Genomic DNA, 14,144 nt, shown 5'->3' with positions numbered 1-14,144 from the left:
GGTCGCGTTGCGAAGGGACGAACAACCTCTCTCTCTCTCTCTCTCTCTCTGTCTTCCTCTGTGTGCGTGGTACGTTGGTGGAATATTTTAAGAAATATTTAACTATTTGCCAGACACAGAGCAGAGCGCGACACGACATGCCACGCTTTTTTTTTTGTTTAAATCTTCGCCTCATCGGGTTTGTTGTTTGGGTTTGGGTTTGGGTTGTTGGCGAAAGACCGGAAACCGGCGTGACAACAGTCCCCGGGACGAGATAGCGCGAACCATTTTCTTCCTGCACGCGCCATTTGGGTAGGTGTGGAAGATGGAAAGCGCAGCCAAAGGGGTGGTTTGTCTGTTGTGTGGGTTTGTGTGTGCGTGTGTGTTTGGTTGCACTGCACGAATTTTCAAACAATTCAACCCCACTCGACAGGGGACTGGGTTGAGTGCAGGGGAACATTTTCCAGTTCCCGGTTTGAAGCGTTTCAAGCAATGGCAGTCGGCCCCTGAATGTAGACACCCATAGACGAGGCGAGCCCCCTCAGTGTGATGTCGTTTACAGTCCAACTTCATACACAGCAGTCATTGTCGTTCGGCTTCTACCGTCCAGCCATTGTTTTTGCTGTTCTGTCGTAGTTCTCGATGGAAAAGTCACGTAGCAAGATAAACTCTGGTACAAAAAAGGCCCCCAGAGCGGACACAACTCCACGCAGCAGCAGCAGCAGCAGTGTACAGTGATTGTCGTCCTTTTGGGGGTTTGGCGCCGCTGTTGTCGATGTGCGGAAAAGGCGTGTGTAGGCGCGCTCCGATGGGGGTAAAGGTATTATGATATTATCTTCATTACCGTTCATCAAGCTTTGACTGATCCGGCCCGGCATGTGTCCGCTAATCAAGGAAAAAGCATTGCCAGAGATATGCGTAAACGGAAAAGGGTCCCCCGGTTCGTTTTTTAGGCCTAGCACGGCAACTCCACAATGGTTTGGTCCCGGAATGTGGGAGGGAATGGGAAGGATTCGTTTGAAAATTGGATACCGAAATTAGTGCGTTTTGGGTGGTGGAGGGTTCGTTGGAGTTCACACATTCTGTAAATGAGTTTTTCATGGTTGCTGCGCCATTTCATTGAGGACTTTAGCAAGCGAATGTTGGTAAGGCCTATGAAATCCGTTTGTATTAGCAGTCGAATTATCGGTTCGGGGGAAATAGACTCCGGACCGGGGGTGTACTCTCTGCAGTCAATAAACGGTGAAACATTTCATGGCCAAAATCCCACAGTTACATCGAATCTCTAATCTCTGCATTACACTCTACTACCACATTACGTCGAGAGATGCATCTCTTGTTGCGCTGCAACTGCAACTCGACACAGTGTTGAAAACATTCCTTTCCCTGATCGAAATGTCACCGAAACTGAACCGAAAACGGCGTGCATTAGGCTTTAGGCGAAAATAGTTTGTGCACGGACCGAAGTTGAAGCAGACGAGAAGTAGTAGAACTGTCAAGCATTGCAATGTGTCGTGTGCTTCTTGCGAAAAGAATGTTTGGCATCGGTTCAACGGCAGCAACAGAAGCGAATTTGTTGCAGCCCCGGTTGGGCGTACTATTTTAAGCTGCAATGCTCTCGCCGGGTCTCATTTTCTGCGTGCGAGATTGTATGCTAAACTAGATCGCAAACGATTGAACTCGATCGAGAAATTTCGGTGTGCGTCTTCGAGGTTTGCTTCATTAGCTGCGAAGGGGGATATTTTAATGGTGCTCTGCACAAAAAAACAGCATCACATCCGGTGCTTCTGCTGTAGAAAAAAGCCGTTCACTTGCCACTTGCTACAAAAGATATGGACAAATGGCGCATCCCACAAAACCACAGGATGTCCACAAACGACTACGACGACGACGACGAGTGTACATTTATGGGGGGAAGATCTGCGCAAGAACATGGTGCTGCCTGATTTGGAACCGGTTCCAAACCACCAACGCTACCACACACCGCTGCCGGTGCAGGTTGTTGTCTGGTCGCACGGTGGGCTCTCTCGCCCGAAAATGGCAAACCTGTTTCATCGATGGTGTTTTATATGTTTTCAAATCGCTCACCGTCCGTTAGGGAGGTTTGGACGCGGGCCCGGTGGGCCTCTCTGGTTAGCCTCTAACCTGCTGGTGCAAAATTCCACGCTATACCCCTGCGGCCAGTGGCCAGACTGGCGAGACCCGCGCAATGCGGGAAACCAGTTTTGGATGAGTAAGCGAAACCGCGAGCGACACAGACACAGATTTAGGGAGTGGAGAGCGCAGAAGTTGCGCAAAACACTGAGTGCAGCAGCAGCAGCAGCAGCAGCGCCAGCGTGGTTGGATTGGTTGTTGCGCCCGTGGTGGTGGGTAGATCTGGAGGAGGAGGCGGTCTGGCTAGTCTTGGTCGTAGGCAATAATAGAACGTACCGTGGGCAGCCGTCTTACGATCGATCCCAAGTCTCTCAGGGTAGACCATGTGCGCCGAAAAAATTGAACCAGTCAAAGGCACAGTCACATAATCGCCTTTCCCACAACAACTTGGTGGGGCCAACGTTACGCAGTCTGGAGGGATTCGACAAACTTCTCAACCCGCTCAGTACAACCATGCGATGCAGACATGAAGGGGTGCCGGCTTAAAACCTGCAAATACCTCGTGTTTTTACACTGAAGGTAACATGTGTATGGGGCAGTGTATCGCGCCATGCTACGTTAGATTGAAATGCTAGCCGATGGTGGTTAATACGCTTAATTTAAAATTCATAAAACTTAATTAGCGTTTCCTAAGGCTTGCATGGGGTATGATGTTTCGAGATAGATGAGGGGGAGGCGGACAATTTATTGCATTTTCGCAGGCATTATTATGTGTGGAGGCTTAGTTTTAGTTGTTTGCAATAGTAACTTCAAGGTTGTTGTTTTTTTTTTGTGGAGCAGTGGAACGTTCCTTTTGTGACGCTCTTCGTTGAGAGTAAAAGTTGAATTATAGTGGGGTTGTACTTCGGAGGTCGTCCAACAAAAAATGGGGCTGTAAGTTTTAAGTAAAAATCCCCCAAGAAGCACGTTCTTGTGATTACATCCTCAAAATCATGATCTGCGTATTGCTAAGCACGTAATTGTATTCCGATTAGCCTTTCCAAAACCAGTCGTAATTCTGTCGATGGAAAATCATTTACCGCATTCTCTATACGCACACCCAACAAACAAATTCTAGCACGTACGACGACCGCCTTTGAGATCTTTATCCACACCCGTGTTAGCTAGCAATTTTCATCTCCGCCAAGTCAGCACAACAACTATCGTCGACATCTACATCGTCATCATCATCATCATCATCGACACCATCGCACAGAGAGTCACTTCGTGACCGAATGATACGCCACAAATGAATATTGCCGCATTGGAAGCGCACATGCATGCACACACACACAGTAAACGAACGAAACGGTTTTGTGTGATAATGTGCATAATCCCCACCGTCTTCCTCGTCGATGTTACCGACAACTGGGAAAGGGGATGTAATGATTTCTACGATAAAATACCATTCTAATGGGCCTCTGACCGTGCAGGGCTAAGTACAATAGAAAGCGTGGAATATTGAATTCGAATGCATGCTAATCGGGTTGGATGGTCACATTTCCCACTTTTCCTCCTCTCCGACATCGTCAGGATCGTCTAAATTTCTCTCCGGCAAGCGTTTAAGTATTCCAAAGTCGTGCCGACACGAGCCAGAGCGCGGGGATGGGATCGAAGTATAACCTCGTTTGGGACGAGGTGTCGGTGGAAATATATTATACCCAGGTGAGCTTCTCTCTTCTGATACTCCTTTGAGAGGAATAAAACCTTGCTCTGGTACTTCCAATAGAACCGTAAGCAATGTCTTCTGATCCGATTGTCGGTACGCCGGAGCCAAATTCTTCAGCGGTTTCGGCTTGATTACCGTCATAATTCATGTCTGGCTGGCGTCTCGTGAGAGTGAGAGACTACAAAAACCGAATAATAAAAGGAATCCATTCCATCTCGCCAAGTGCGCACCGTGACCGTGGACCGGATTCCGGGTTGTGCCATTGTGTTGCTGGATTGGATTGGAAATGAACGCAGGTGGGCAAAATGAGGCAAGATCATGCCACACAGCTATTGTTCCTGTTGGAGTTTGAGTATTTATTTGTAAGCACCAGTGTACCTACTACTGCCTTTGACTAGACGAATTCTGTCAGACGGGACCTTAAAGTGAGGGAGAGCAATAGAGAGTTCGAGACAGTGTGTGTGGTGGAGTGAGTAATATCTTTTCGTTGACTTTCAAATTCAAGAATCGGATCGAACGGTGGCGCTCTCAAGCATGAATTCCCATTTGCATAGTGCACCAGGCACAAGCCAAGCCATTCGTTTCGTAGGTTCAGCACACCTGCTGCTGCTGCTGCTCCTCGGTTGTGCACAAAACATGGCGACGAACGTCAAGATAGGAGGGTGCAGCAGAAGTAGCACCACCAGTAGCACAATGAATGAGTGCGACGGGTTCTGTTAGACGAGGCGGCAGCGATGGTGAGCAGAGCAACGTCGAAGATTTTCCGCGCCGACTGGTTTGCGCGCTACTGCTAGACGCGCGAAGCGCACATTCTGGTTGCTCACGGGACCGTGAAGGTAGAAGAAATATTTGCACCTTCAATTTCCTGGTTTCGGCGGGTAGAAAAGGGGAGAGAGAGAAGCATTTCGAATGTTGCAATTGTAACAACTTTTCAGATATAAAAAGGTGGTTGGTTGTTATTTCTTGTGGCGGTGGGTTCTTGGGATTTTTTGCGATCTTGCGATGGATGTCGTTAAATCTTCGTTCAACAATTTGTTTGGATCGATGTTTCTTTTTCATTGGTCTCTTGAGAGGCACTATTTGCTGGTTTTTCTTGTCAAAAAGAAGTGAACGTTGGTAGGGAGCACCGAATGTCGCAAAAGTGGATTAATTAGTGGAATTGAGCTCGATAGCGCAGGAATAGTGGTGAAGAGTCAAGACTCTTGTACATAACCCTAATTTACTCCCACTGGCCGATGCGGTTTGGGAGGAGAACTCGATTGGTTGCATCAATTGAACGTTGTTAGGAAATAAGTTGAACGTCGTATGGTCTCTCGTAGTCGTAGTTGCAGTAAGTTGTGTTCTGCCTGTCGAACGAAAAAGGTCGGCGAAGGCACGAGATCGATATGGAGTAACAGACAATCGAAGGAACGCGCGGCCCCACAACTAATTGCTATCGACAGTGGCCCTTAATTGAAGACGTCTGTTCTTCTCGATTTCTTTCCATTAATACCCGATCAGCAGGGGATGGGGAGTGTGTGATGTCACTGAGCGAGTGTGTGTGTGTGGCTCATCGGTGGCGAATGCAACCTTCACTTTCCTTCCGATCCGTACGAGATCCGGTTTCAATGTCTCTAATCAGCAAAGGGCTAGAGCTAAGAAGCGAGAGACAGAGAGAGAGAGAAAGAGAGAGAGACGCATGCTTGCACTTGTGGAAGGGAACACACAAGGGCATACGTAGGGGCCCCAGCTGTGTATCGGCATTTGTTGCAGCTGTGTTCTGTGAACCCAGACGACGGATGGGGAACGATAGAAACGAGTTTTCTTGGCTCGATTCTAACTTTCCACATAACAGTGGGGGGGGGGGACCCCTTTGGGGGAGTGAAGGGTTTGATGGTTCCGTACCGTTCTCGAGTCATGCTGATGGAATTTAATGCCGTGGGAATTAAAAGGAAAAAAAAACGACGGACCTAACGTACAGTGTGGAAGCGGGAATTAGTCGCTGTGTGTATTGCGTGTCAAATACCTCCGGCTCTAGTTGAGTTTCCGTTTTCCACATCGCACAACAGCTCACGTTTCTTCGTTGTGTATCGTTTGTTTCTCCTCTTCTTCTTCTTCTGCATGATGATTGACAAAACCTCGTATCGTATCGAGCTGGAATCATCTTTATACTTGTCATAAAACAGTTAAATTTTGATTGGTTTGGAACTGCACGGAAGTTGGCACGTCGTAATACATCACCAACCAAGTGTAAAAGGAGAGAGAGAAAGGGAGAGCATCGATTGATTCCTCCCAGCAAAGTGCGTGTGTTTTGTAAATTGAATCGAATCAAACGACACACACACACAACTCCCCGTAACATGATCCCGGGCTAAAGTTACAGCAGCAGCAGCAGCAGCAGCCCCAGCGACGGAACGCATTCCAAAAAGATTAAAAAACACACGCAATCAATATGTTGAATGGAGGATGAAGGGGAGTGCGCTGGATCAATTTCTTGTGGCGGATATGCACGCGGGATGTGTATGTCTATCTTCACACTTAATCTTACCCCAAGGCCAACTGGCGCAATCGCTTACAGGCAGCTCCCCACATAAGCAGCATAAGAGCTCTTCCTTATGCTTTAGGTTCTCCTGTCTTCGGTCCGTCGTAGTGTGTGATGTAACTTGAACGGGTTTTTTTTCTCTTCTTCTGTGTGTGTCTGGAGATTGGAGCACAGAGTTGGATCGTTGGATCATTGGGAGGATCGCGGAAGAGACCAAATGTATCTGTAACAGATGTGCTCGTTGCAGTGAACCACATCTATCACAATTGGTTCGATTTTTGAGTGGAAACAGTTGGATCGAAACCAGACGCGTTTGGCGGTTGTGTAATGGGGATGATTATGCACGTAGATCTTGTAAGAACTCCTCCAATGTCGTGGGTTTGATTGAGTGAGTGGGTGAACTACGAGGAATCTCCGTTGTGTTATGTCAGAGTTGTCAGACGGTTCAGAGTGAACCCATTCTTGAATAATCGACGAACGACGAGCAATCAGTACTTTTGTGTTATAGCTCGTTAAAATGGGTTTGATTTACCTCACTCGTGCCTGGATGGTGACAAGCATTTGGGAAACCATTTTTGGAGAAATTGATCCCCATCCGCGCGCGATCCACACACGTCGCTAGAGAGCGACCCTTGTCTGAGATCTTGTCGGGCGGAATTAAATGAAAGTCTTTTACACACTGCGAGCCAGACGACGGCGATGGCGAGGCCATTTTTGTGGTCGCTGAAAGTGAAATTTGGCTATTTGCAAATTGTTGCTACCCCATTCACGCGTGTGAGTGTTGTGTGTGTTGGCGTTGGTGTCATGTTACCTCCCAATTTCCCCCTTTTTTTTTGCTGTACCTCCTCTGTCCGATCTCATCTGAGTCGCGGACTGCGTTGGTGATAATGTTTCTCGTTGTTAGCGGGTCTTCTCTTGCGTACTGTTTGCGTCATTTTTTGATGCTGTTTTTTTGTGCAAAACATTACGATATGATGAACGGACAACTGGCGAACAGAGGAGAGAGAGAGAGAGCAGCGTTGTTGTTTCAGACATTTGTTTGGCATATTACCGTACTTGCCGTTTCGTGCGGATGTGCGTTTATCAAACGACCCGACGGCGGGATTGATCACCACCACACCAAACAAGAGAGGGCAACGTACGTACCTGGTTTGGAACACACTCTGATCCTCGCCAGGGTTACATCACCTGGCGTATGGGTGGTCTGCACTTGTACTTTTCCACTTGCACACGCAGCTGATGTGTGGTGGCTGATTAGCCAGACTAACGAGCTTTTCGCGTGGTGAGGCAACGTGAACGCCTGGACACAGACAGTGGACTGCGAGGAAGCGATTTTACAATCCCATTAAATCCGGGCATTAGGCATTAGGAAGCAAAGCATTCGGCAAATGTGCGCAAAAATGTACACGAATGGGTGTTATCCTATTCGTCACTTTTGTGGTGATAGATGTGGAAAGCTTCACGTTTGTTATGTATTCATCTTGCCAGAGAGAGAGTGAGATATTTTTGGAACATTGAGCCTGGTGTTAATCAATCTGCTGTTAGTGTTATTTCTTCGTAGTTCTCGCACTGGCACTGTACGCCAAAGAAGCCGCCACTCGTCATCGATTGAAGCTGCTAATGATATTACCTGTTCGGTGTAATTACAAGTCGTAAAACTTCCCCCTAGCTTCCGCCGCAACCGATGCCTTTCCGTTTGAAGTCTTGAAGATTGCGGCGTCTTGTTTGCAATTTCATTGCTTAGCGCATTAATCCCCCGCAAGTATCATCATCCACATTAGAGATGAAGTAATTTGCGCAGGAATGGAATTCATTGCGCAAGCTCTCGGTTCGTTTTGTTGGGTTTTAAAAATAAAAGTTCTCCAATGTCTAAATGTAATCAGCGCAGTGCGAACTTTGTATGATGTCTCTTCAGGTCCATAGCCATACTTGGAGCATCCAAACAATGCATAATGCACGCTGAGGAGGGCTGGTTTGGGCTGTCCGTTTATCACCCACTTATCACGGTCCATTATCAACCCTCCCCCGGCACGGCCTCACCTCACACAAAGCCGTTAACAGTGTTTAATTAAACTTTATCGTTTGCTCTCTGCGCGCTCCCGCATCATCCCGCACAACCGAGGAGAGAAGCGTTTGCGTTTGAACCGGGGGCGATAAAAAGAAAGATAAATTGGCCCCCGTTTTAGTCATCGCCCGGGTGGAGATGGGGGAGCATAACTTTGACCATTCCGTCACTGATGTTGATGGGATGGGGGTAACGGGGTGTTAGAATTTGATGCAGCCATTTGCAGAAGGCAAAATCCCGAAAAGGAGACCGACCGAAGAACCGTATCTTCCAAGAGCTTAAAATGTCATAATTTATTGACACGACCCGACCCTGACTATGCATCCATCCTTCTGATAGCGGTTAAGGCTTCTCTCATAACCTCGCCATATTGTCTCGAGCGCCGTGTGTATCACAAAAGTAACCACGGAAGGAAAGGAACATGGTTCAAGTCGGGCAAAAACCTCTCCGGAAGCGGGCAATAATTCTCCACCGTAATCATGATCTTGTGGATAGCTTGCCGTCGAGACGATTGCACCCCTGTCTCTCTCGGGGGTCTAAAAACGTATCGAACCTCGAGTGTCCCAAAAATGGAGACTTGAGACTGATTTATGGCACGTACTTGGAGCGTGTGTAGCGGATCGCTTTGGAGCGAGAGCGAGCATACGGGGACTCTCTTTGGCGAATTAACATGCAAATTGTCCAGTGTCTTTACGGCCCTCGTGCTGCATGTGTGTTCCGTTTTGGCCAAATATAGTAATTGAAGCTTGATCGAAACTAATAAAATGAAACCAACCAACCAAAATGGTACTCTGCTTTTCGTAGTTTGTAGTCCCTTGTACCTGCTCCGGAAGGGAAAATGCATACCATTCCGTGTAAATCCAGTGCTCTTCCCTGCAGTGTCCCACCGGCTCGAAGCCAACCGTTTGGTCGATAATACCTTTTGCCCTTTTGCACACCCCGACCCCCCGACGACACTCCCCATTTATGTCCTTCTGGAATGTGAAACTTTGCCTTCACAGAAGGCAGCTTTCCGGTTGGGTTTCTTGCCCGGGAAAGAGGGTGGCTTTGTTTCAAAACTGGATTTTCCGGTAGATTTTCCACCAGTGCCACACCAGCCCCAGCCACCATCGTGTGTCGCAGGTTCACGTGTGTCGGCCGGCGGTTTCAAGCGGAAGATTTATGTGAGCACCGGCTAAAAAGGGGTTTATCCCACGTGTTTCTATTTTCACGCTTTCGCGGTACACGGAGGCGGCTTCTCCGTTGAGTCACGCGGCGGATGTTCTCGTTGCCGTGTAATCATTTGAATCCTTTAGAGTGCATTTTCCTACCTACGCTAGAGAAGGTACGAGATATCGAAGGGATTGTTGGTTTTTGAAGTCAATATTGGGACACGTTTTTGCAGAAAGAAAACACCGCTATAAAAACCTCGTGCAATCAGAAACAAATATCATTGAACCCCCGTGTGTGTATTCGCCATGATAATGTTTACTAATGTTGTTTTCCTTTTCTTTCTCTCGCTCTCTCTCTCTCTCTCTGTCTTTGTAGGTAAGTGTTGTTTTCGTCCTGCTGTTTACTGCTGGGTTGAAGGATATTGAATTCCGTGAAGAGTTTACTACTTACTTGCGCGGAAGGTAAGAAACAACACCGTTCGATACCTTACCGCACCTTGTACGGTGTTTAAGTCCACATAAGGCACAGCTTGCGTCCTTGCGGCGAGTCGCAGATAACCCTCAAAGTTCGAAGGCACCTCTTCCTTCACCTCCCCTCGCTTACCTCACTGGCGCCGGATGATCGTTCCATTGCCCGAGTAGCGCGTGCATATGGCCCGGTGCTGTCGCACAGCAAAACATCTCCACTCCGCTACACAGCTTCGCATATGATGACCTCCAGCTCTCAAGCATGAGCAGGAGCCGGCGTCGTAGCGAGAGTGAGTTGAAAATTGATCGAATAAAATGTTCTACCATATATGGGCTTGGCTTCTGCTAGCCCAGGACGGGGGACGCTGGCAGCTGGAGAACCAAGAGCCGCTGATCTCCTGTGTGTGAAGTTCAGACCAAACAGTGCTCCGAGGCAAAAACACGACCACCATAAAGGTGTTGTCGTTGTTGTTGTTTGTCGCTGTTCAATGCAAATCAACCCTCACCCCAAGCTGGAAGCTCTTCTTGCTCATGCTTCTCACCTACACCATGCGCTTTGCTGTTTGGGATGGAAGGTTATCCGAAATGTGCACTCAAGCGCCCACGGTTTGAATGCTGTTTGGAGTAGCGGGTGTGTTTTTTTTTTGTTTACCGGACGTCTAAATACCGATGTGTCAGAGGTACACGAGTCGTGTGTGCATGTGTGTATGTTTGCGGGCCATGATACATACCCCTTGACTGCACTGTTGATATAATTCGCAACGAGCATACAATAGACGGAGGGGGCAGTTCTGCTTTGCATGTACCACCACACTGTTGACCGCAGCACAACACATCGGAACATGTTCATTGCGACACGCACTCCAGTGAAATTCTAGCGAGACGGAGGGAGGCGAATTCATTACCCAAACAGCAACGAAATGCTGTTTAAATTAACATGCTCCACGTCAAGATGCATCATGAACTGATGGTAAATATTGAGCTACCAAACATTTTTGGGGTGAGAGAAGCCCAGCCAAGCCGAGGTTTCGTGTGCACAAATGAAACAGTCGGTCGTGTGTATGAATCGAGCGCGCGCAGTACGTGCGCCCATGCGTAGCGCTTTTGGTTGTTTTATGTTTATTAAGTCGTGTGCGCACGATGTAATAAATACAGATCACTAATCACCTTACCACATTAGACCTACAGCATAAATAGTTAAACAAAAATAGGGCGGTTGCGAGACCTCACTCTATCCTATCGCCCGATTCAGGTGATGGTCGTTTCCAGGGGTAAAGGTGCGTCGTGTAGCGTTGTGTTGGCAATCGCCGTACTTGCCGTCGGTGGTGGTGCAGTGGTTGGTATTGCTGTTGTCGTTTTTGTTGTTGCTATCCGCGTGTTGGATAACGTCGGTGGGACTGGTGATAGCGTTGTTGTTGGTTGCTCGCTAGACAGCGTACTACTACTACTGGTCGCCAGTGCTGGTGCTGTTGGTGGTGATGTGACGATTGGCGATGTTTTGTCTGCGAAAGTCACGTCGGCAGTTGTCACTGTAGTGCTTGGCGGTGTCGTCGTCACTGTCACCGTCGTGGTTGGCAGTGGTGTGGTGGTAGTGATTGTGGTGGACGTGGTCGCCGCCGCCGTTGAGGACGTACTTGAAGCAGATGAGGATACCATTCTCGGCTCGGTTGCTTCAATTCCGGGCGTTACATCCGTCGTCGTTTTACGTGCTCGAGATGGCTTGGCAGTGGTTGTTGTTGTTGTTGTTGTTGCAGTGGTTGTTACTGTTGTGATACCAACAGTCGACAGTGATTCCGTTACTGTTGCAGTGAGAGCGGGCGTTGTAATGGGTGTTGTTTCCTTCGATGTTTCGGTGGAAGTTGCTCTACCCGAGTGCGACTTGGAGCGGCTCTTTCTTTTGCGATCCTTTTCCCGCCGGGAGGATCGGTTCGGTTTTGGGGTTATCACAACGGGTGGATCGGTCGCTTGTTCAAGTTCTCCCTTTAGCGCACAGGGGGTGTTCAGAATTTCCACCTCCTCGGTCGTGATCGTTGTTGGCGTCGTTCCCGGTGTAATGTGTCCCTCGGAACCGTTCGGGATGACAACTACGTGGGCAACTAAATTGGAAGCTTGATGTTCCGGCTCATCCATGGAAGCGTACATGGGTGCCATGGTGGATGGAGATCCCATCAATGTCGGCACTAAACTGTCAACTGTCATGGGTTGATAGGGAGTAATTTGTGGATCAGCCTGAACTATTGGATAATTGTTCTGAACAACGCTTAAAACTTCTGGAGGTTGGTGATATCCCGTTGGTTGTTCGTATCCCGTAGGCTGTTGATATCCTGTAGATTGCTGATATCCTATTGGCTGTTGATATTGATCAGATGACGGATATGAGACGGATCGTCCCATTGGAGGATAAGTGGGACCAGAACTGCAAGGTGCAGGCGTCATATCAGGAGTTTGATAACATTTGTTCTGAACTTCGCTGAAGGTTTGTCCTTGGGGACAACATTTCTTGGGACAATCGTGTAGGCCTCTGAAAAGTAAAATCCAAATTTGAATCTCTACTACTAGGAACATTTACTGTACTGTACTTACATGCCCTCTTCACACGCATAATAGCACTCTGGTTCCACTGGATCCGTCAGATAGCCAGTGTACGGACATACGATGGTTTCGATCTCCTCCTCCAGCTCTTCCTCGCTACAATCTAGTTCAGGGTACAGTATGGACACCAGCGCTCGTAGCATTGGGTACCGTCCGAATCCAGCACGTCCCCCGTAGTCATCTTCGTCCACGCTAAACAGTCCCATACCACCCAGCTGGTGGTGCTGTGCGTAATCTGCCTTCCGCCGCATAGACTCCACATCGTTGTAGGTGAGCCATTTTTTGGTGATGCCTTTGGTGAGCATGCCGTACGGGACGTGTCGCATATCGTCCCAGGACGTGCGGAAAGACTCGCGCGTGATCAGCTCCGTCGCGGACAGGTAGCTTAGGCGCATCACCGTTCTCAACTTGGTCGTGGTGACGGTGTCGTTCTTGCAAATCTTGGAGATGTACAGATACGCGTAGCACGATCCCATGATAACGATCTTCCGGGGATTAAGACCCGCCTCGATGTAGGACATCACACTGTAGTTCTACGAAGAGGAGGAGTGTACGTACATCAGTGGGTTAGTCTTTAGGTTCTTGGATCGAACCTTACGTTCTCGTACTTACGATGTTTAATCGATCCCGTGGCCCTTGCCCGTACAGCGGAGAGATGTGTGTCGGAGATGTTGGATTGTGGTAATCTCCGGTCAGCAGATTGACAAAATCAACCACCTCGTTGATACGCGGCACATCGTAGCTGATCTCAATGTCCTTCGGATCAACACCAACCGTTAGCGAAAGTGTTATCCCGCACGCATTGGTTCTTAGGTAGAGATCACGCAAGAACACGATCAAATTCGTGCGATCCGATTCCGCCCCACCGAACTGGGCAGGATAGAACCACGCAATGTCCAGTCCGCCCAGCTTATGTTTGATGGTGAACGAGATCAGCTCATCCGACAGTGCAAAGCGGCTTTCGCTGGTTTTGAGCGCCTTCGAAAAGTGGGACGACTTTTGTGCTACCCCACCGATCGATATGATGAACTTCGCCTCGTCTCCAACATCGCTAAAGTGTTGCTTTAGCTTGCAGAAACGGTTCAACGAACGGCTGGACGTTTGCAGCAGCTCCAGGCTGCCATCCTTCCCCACTCCGATCAGATCGATCAGCACGATGTGCGAGCATAGGCCCGTCCGCAGGCTGTCGTAGTCATAGTGTTCGTTCGAGGCGGTAATAAAGCAAACGATCATGGGCAGCTGCACACCGTTTGACTGGCTTTCGCAGGGGAAAGAATGCACTACTCGCACCACACCGCACGCCAGCAACAACACCGTGACCAGACAGCTGGCGGTGCACAGAGCTGTCCGCCATGGAGCGCTCATCACGCTTAGAAACACTTGTACCGCGGAAAGTCTTATGTTGTAAACCGTAATGTCCGTGGCGCGCCACTGTTAGCTTCACTTCAGGCCGTGGGGTTTTGCTCACTCACTCGCGCGGCAGAACAACCAAGTTCACAATCACAACACTTCTATAACGTGACCGCCAGGTGTCTGGCTAGCAATTGGTCGCGGTTTCGTAACCTG

General features: G+C 48.6%; 2 protein-coding genes across 14 annotated transcripts in view; one reads left to right on the top strand and one right to left on the bottom strand.

The window, feature by feature from the left end:
- LOC121593412 (supervillin) overlaps positions 1 to 14,144 on the top strand; it is a 184,978-nt gene that overhangs the window by 148,007 nt on the left and 22,827 nt on the right. The gene's annotated exons all lie outside the window — the stretch shown is intronic.
- Positions 11,051 to 13,144, bottom strand: LOC121593414 (mucin-2-like). Its single transcript, XM_041915747.1, has 2 exons — positions 12,570 to 13,144; positions 11,051 to 12,507 (listed from the first exon to the last, which is right to left on the bottom strand). Exons 1-2 carry the CDS (start codon positions 13,097 to 13,099, stop codon positions 11,235 to 11,237), a joined length of 1,803 nt encoding a protein of 600 aa, XP_041771681.1. The 5' UTR covers positions 13,100 to 13,144; the 3' UTR covers positions 11,051 to 11,234.

This window comes from Anopheles merus, chromosome 2L (genome assembly GCF_017562075.2).
Source record: "Anopheles merus strain MAF chromosome 2L, AmerM5.1, whole genome shotgun sequence".
NCBI lineage: Eukaryota > Metazoa > Arthropoda > Insecta > Diptera > Culicidae > Anopheles > Anopheles merus.
The sequence above is the reverse complement of the archived record's forward strand: the minus strand, read 5'-3'. Positions and strand labels throughout refer to the sequence as shown.

What these genes read in the sequence shown, in the direction of transcription:
- LOC121593414 (XM_041915747.1), bottom strand. Translation starts at nt 13,099, where the DNA reads ATGTCCTACATCGAGGCGGGTCTTAATCCCCGGAAGATCGTTATCATG. An exon ending in TATGCGTGTGAAGAGGGCAT is followed by an intron (nt 12,508 to 12,569) that starts GTAAGTACAGTA and finishes TTTACTTTTCAG; the next exon opens with AGGCCTACACGATTGTCCCA.